Below are 5,992 nucleotides of genomic sequence, written 5' to 3'. Positions count from 1 at the left end.
TATACGGACTAATATTTGGTACCAAAATTACTAAAAGTAATATTAAATTTTGGGATAAAATTGTTGCAAAAATTAATTAAAAAAAAATTTCTATTAATTTTGCACTTAATAGTGCATTAATAATCATTTTTATAGTTTGCGCCAACATACCCCCTGGTGGGGTAAGTTGGCGCAAATTTTTTTTTTTTTTTTTGGGTCCGGAAAGGCCGTAAAAATTTTTTTTTGTAAATGAATGCAAATTTTATAAGATACCCTAATCCATACTCTTTAAGACTACACTTTAATATTTTTAAAAAAATGTACTGTTAGGGCTACAGAGCTCATAGAGTAAAAACCAAGCCAACTAGCCCCGGTCTCCCCTACTATAAAGAACAATTTGGTTTCGCGAAGAACCCATGGATTATTTAAGCCAGCATTAAGAACCTTGTGGTTCTTTGAATAAGCTAGACAGAACATTTAGAAACTCTTTCAATTTAAATTGTGCAGTTGCGTTTGTAATTATTATGTTTATTGAACTTTGTTTCAAGTATTTATTTAAATTTCTAACTATCATTTATTTGAAGTTAATCTCTATCCACTCAAAATATTTTGAGGTATTATTGATATACGCAAGACTTTTTAATATAACTCTAAAACGAAGTTTGTTTTTGTCTTTAACATATATATTTTTTTGCCTAAAGTAACTTCTTGAACGCAGAGACTTTTTTAAAAAAAGATACAAGAAAAAATAAAAAATAAAAAAATAAAGTTACATGTTTTTTTTGCCTAAATATCTGAAGGAAAAATAGGATACAAACAAACGATAACGAGAAAAAACATTTAACTGTTTTTTGTAATCCAAAAACTGTCAAAAGTATTTTGTCTAAAGTTTTACTGTATGTATCTTTTTGAATTAAAACGTTTTTTATTAATAAATGTATACTAGGGTTATGACTTTTTTTCAACCCCATACTCCTTGACTGTAGTTTGATGAACTTTTACCTAAAAAGCACAAAATGAACTATTATTTGCATATCTTTTGAAAAAAAGTTCACCCCGCCATTGAAAAATCGATTTTTAACTACGCAAACCGATTTTTATTGTCGCCGTCATTGAAATTTATTTAAATTCAGTTAAGTATTTGAACTATTATTTGCCTATCTTTTTTCAAATAATAGTTCATTTCGTGCTTTTTAGGTAAAAATTTATCAAACTACTGTACAGGAGCATGGGGTTGAAAAAAAGTCATAACTCATCTCATTGTACAAAATAATGTATACATTGTATACATTATTCTGAACATAGAGACGGTTTTTGTAATAAATATTCAGGAGCCGGATCTTTTTGACCAGAGCTGCATACTTAGAGTACTTTAAAAAATTTCTTGAGTAATCCATTTGAAAAGCTATTTTTATGAAATTAAAAATAATTTTTAAACACATTAAAGAAAAAAAAATTAAAAATTATCAATACCCATTATGCTTTCTTATTCCTGATAATAAACTGTTTTATTCGTTAAATTTAAAAATGGTAAGCGTCCAATAAGCATATTAAAACTAAAGAAAACTAAAATAATTTAATGGCTTCTTTTATAGAGATTCAGTGGGCACAGATGTATGTAAAACGTCCTTACGACGTCCTAAAAATGTCACAATCCGTTTTTTAAGACCTCTAACGAACGTTTTTGTGCCTACTATAGATTCACTGATGCAGATAGCAAGGTATATAACGGTAGAATGATAAATAATTCTTATTTGAAAAAATTTATTCATTACTGCTTTTGACATCGTCAACAATATTATTATTCAGAATTACGTTTGTTTCATATATTTAAACACAATTAAACATATTAAGATACTCTTTTAATAGCACCCAATAGTTTTTAAAGTTAATAAGACAATACTCTCTTGAAGAATTTAAAATAATTTTTTCAAAGATTTTGATTTAAAATAAAGAAATAAAAAAAAATAAAGAAACATAATTCCCTAAAAACTATTTAATGAATAAAAAGTAAAAAAATGTTCGTTATTTTACAAATCAAATTCTTGTATAATACAATCCAACTTGAGTTTAGCCTAGTACAAAATGGAGCAACATGTAAGAGCACCATCAACTTTACTTATCTCGGAACAGTTTATAGATATCTTAGTTTTGACCGGCAAATTATTAAAGAGCTTAAAGCTTTTGGGAAACTCATTAACCGAACGGTGTATTAGTACTCCATTTGTATAAATTACATTTGCAGCGTAATCATCAGAAACCTCAAAAAATTCATATTTTTCGTAAGCTTTATTTAAAAGTTGCTTTTTAACAAACTGAGCAGTGTCACTTTCTCCTATTGCAATAGTACTTTCATCTAACATGCTTAAAAAACTTTTCAAATGAAGATGTTTTGAGCCAATATCTAATGCATGAACTGGAAAATTAGTAAAAACCTTTCTTATTGTGTCCATTCCTTCCAAATTTGATCTTTTTGAAATACCAACGAATATTTCTTTACCTGTAAACAGAACATCTCCACCGTCGCAACAAGCAGGTCCTGTCATTATATGAATATTTTTAATAAAATCACTGTTTTTGAAATGTTTTAATACGCTAATTGTTTCAAGTTTTCTTGAAGTAGCACCAGGATTTGTAATCAATGCTGTTTGACCAATAACAATAGCTGTATCTTCAACAAATACACAATCAGGTAAACTTTCATCACTTTCGAGAACTTTTATATCGCTTATTCCAGCATTACGTAACGCAGTTATGTAATCTTCATGCTGCTTGATCGCAAGTTCATAATTAAAAGGACTACTTGGTATTTTTTGTCGAAGACCAAAATTTACAATTGAACGTGGAATATTTCTGCAGAGCGCTCTCAAATATTTCATTTTTTGTTTAAATAATAAATTTAACCTAAAGCTGTTAAAATTACTATATATATATATATATATATATATATATATATATATATATATATATATATATATATATATATATATATATATATATATATATATATATATATATATATATATATATATATATATATATATATATATATATGTATATATATATATATATATTAGGGATATGACTTTTTAATTTTTTTTCAAATAAAATGTTTCCTGTATCATAAATCGATGAACTTTTACCTAAAATCATGAAAAAAGGCCCAAATAGCTTTCTGCAACAAAAAAAGGTCACCCCAAAATAAAAATTTGATTTACCATTTTTATACATTCATTTTTGACCGATGTTTTAATCTTAAGCTTAATTCTCAGCTTAATTCTATTTATTTCATTATTTTGTTATGAATTTATAAATATAACGCCACACGTTACCATGGCAACGAAACGGCCGTGTGCCGGCAAATACTTGGAATTGTTATGTGATGACGTCATTGTGTTACCACGGTGATATAGACGACTGTAACAGACTGTAGAAGATTATAGAACTTAGTAGAACATTCTGGAAGCTCTAAATAATTATATAAGCGAGCTGCTGTCAGAGCTCAGTGTTGATAATGTGAATAGTTCTATGAAGTACTCTGCGTGTAACTGAGCTAATAAGGAACTACTGTAGCGAACTAAAGACGCTGTAAGTGTACGAAGTATAAGTAGTTGTAGCATTATCGTTAGGATACGGACTGGATTATCGAACTGTTATCAACATTGACTGGATTATCGAACTATAATTGGATTACTATACAGTTAAAGTATTTTATTAATTAAACGACTTTATTAAACGGATATTTACGCTCAGCTATCCGTAAAGTCGTAACAATATTATATGATGTCTCACAAGAAAAGTCATACCACAGTAACAAAGAACAAGAAGACTTGGACTAAAAATTTGGTGAGATTTCAAGAGTCACACAGAAGAAGAGGAAGCGTGGCTCTAGAAGAACATTCACTCGATGAAAAATCCAGAATACCACTTCAATTGCAGATCGTAGGAAGATACCAGTTTCTCGGAGCATATGTTAAAGGAAGAAAAGAACGAATAGACCAAATTTCTAAGGAAATTACAAAATTGTGGGACAATAAACTGAATTTTCCACGCGTGTCTGATCAAGTGATAAGAGCAAAGCTTATGAAGGTGCTGAAGGTCTATGCTGAATGTGTCAAGCGTGGAAAATATGATGTTCTCAATGCATTATTTGACATCACGAAAGTGAATGGCCAGTGGTTATCCTCGGAAGATAAACGTCTATACCACCTACAAAAAGAAAGTAAAGGACAGGTGGGGTACTCAACAGGACAAGTGGCAAGTAAAGAAACCATTCACCCTTCCAAGAGAAGGAAAGTCCAGTCTGTAACAGCAATACCTTCCACATCACAAGTCCTGTCTACCACAGACAGTGGTACTGAATCTGAAAACTGCAAAAGTAAGAGTGAAGATGATGAAGACAACGACGGTGATAAAGACGATGATGAGGACACTCAGAAAAAAACTAGAAAGCACTACAAAAGTAAATTTGCTGTAAGTATGGTTACATCAAGTGGAGTTTCCACAAAGAAAGCTGCTAAAATATGCAATGTATTATCACAACAAGGTATTGATATTCCAACTCCAAGTCAATCAGCAATTTACAAGTCCATATTCAAAGAGGCAGGTAAATTAAAAAAAGAAATGATACAACAACTTAAAATGGAACAGTGGTCCTTACACTTTGACGGCAAACGAATAGATGATAAGGAATATCAGGTAGTTGTACTTCAGAATGAAAGAACTGACGTGAAACTTGATGCACTGCGTTTAAAAGATGGCAAAGCTGAAACTGTTGCTGAAAAAAATGCCAAACTTATTGATGAATACAATTTGTGGAATTCAATTAAGATGATCATTACTGATACAACAAACGTCAATACTGGGAAGAGAAATGGAGTTGTTGTGAAGTTGCAACGTATGTTTAAATTAAAGGGTGTCACAATACCACAATTTATCGGTTGTCAGCATCACGTACTAGACAGGATTCTCCGTCTGGTGATGGACGAAGAACTTGGGGGTGATACCAAATCTCCAAACATTGAATACCCATTTGTGTCTGAACTGTTGAATAAGTATGATGAACTGAAGGATAAGTTTGTGAATGGAACTGTAGAAATTCTTGATAAATCAGGGTGGAGAGACGATATGAAGTTTTTGTACCATTTAACAAGAGTGTTTAGGTTCTATGAAGAACAAAGAAACTTCCCTCTGATTCACTTTCAGAACATTCCTAATATGAGCAATGCCAGATGGAACTCAAGAGCCATTCTCGCCATTCTGGCGTTCATTCTTATGCCTGAAGCGAGAAAGAATTTGGAGAAGGTTTGCAGGTTCATTTCATATGAGTGGGCAGAACATTGGTTTAGTAGTCAAAAGTACAATGACAATGACTTCAAGAATTTATCTGATGTATTGAAGCCTTACAAAAAGGCATTGCAGTCATTCAAAAATCACTTGAAGAAAGAGCCATCCGTCATCGACATACCACGAAGTAATCAGATAGCTGAACGTGCAATCAAGGTGATGCAAGACCTGTATGCTTCCTGCAGAAAGAAAGACAAACTGCAACTTCGATTCATTCTAAGTAATAAGCGCTAGACTCTTTATGAGACGTGAGCATCATGTGACCCATGTACTAAACACAGTAGGCCTATAGACACAGACAGTTATGTATATTGTTGTACTAGACGCTTTGATACTGTTAATTTTGTAATACTTGTATAATTATATATCACATAATGTTTTTTGTTATATCACAGTACATGTTGCATAAATAAATAAAATAACAACAGGAGTATGACTCTTACAACATCTTCAGCCTTTAATATTCATTTACTGTACAAAAGTGTACCTATTGAAAATTCGATTTTTTGGTTTTGGGGTGACCTTTTTTCAAAATATGTCAAAATGAAACATCTATTCGTTCTTTTTACATAAAAGTTCATTGAATTACGATACAGGCCTAGTAGGTTGCAAAAAAGTCATATCCCTAATATATATATATATATATATATATATATATATATATATA

The 5,992-nt window shown here is 30.8% G+C and overlaps 1 protein-coding gene across 1 annotated transcript; it reads right to left on the bottom strand.

The window, feature by feature from the left end:
• Positions 1 to 1,960: 1,960 nt before the first annotated feature.
• On the bottom strand, positions 1,961 to 2,897 carry LOC136071640 (N(G),N(G)-dimethylarginine dimethylaminohydrolase 1-like). Its single transcript, XM_065788301.1, has one exon. It carries the CDS (start codon positions 2,856 to 2,858, stop codon positions 2,055 to 2,057), a length of 804 nt encoding a protein of 267 aa, XP_065644373.1. The 5' UTR covers positions 2,859 to 2,897; the 3' UTR covers positions 1,961 to 2,054.
• Between the last annotated feature and the right edge of the window lie 3,095 nt (positions 2,898 to 5,992).

The sequence above is a fragment of the Hydra vulgaris genome, chromosome 01, assembly GCF_038396675.1.
Source record: "Hydra vulgaris chromosome 01, alternate assembly HydraT2T_AEP".
NCBI lineage: Eukaryota > Metazoa > Cnidaria > Hydrozoa > Anthoathecata > Hydridae > Hydra > Hydra vulgaris.
This window is presented reverse-complemented; position numbering and strand designations above follow the sequence as displayed.

What these genes read in the sequence shown, in the direction of transcription:
- LOC136071640 (XM_065788301.1), bottom strand. Translation starts at nt 2,858, where the DNA reads ATGAAATATTTGAGAGCGCTCTGCAGAAATATTCCACGTTCAATTGTA.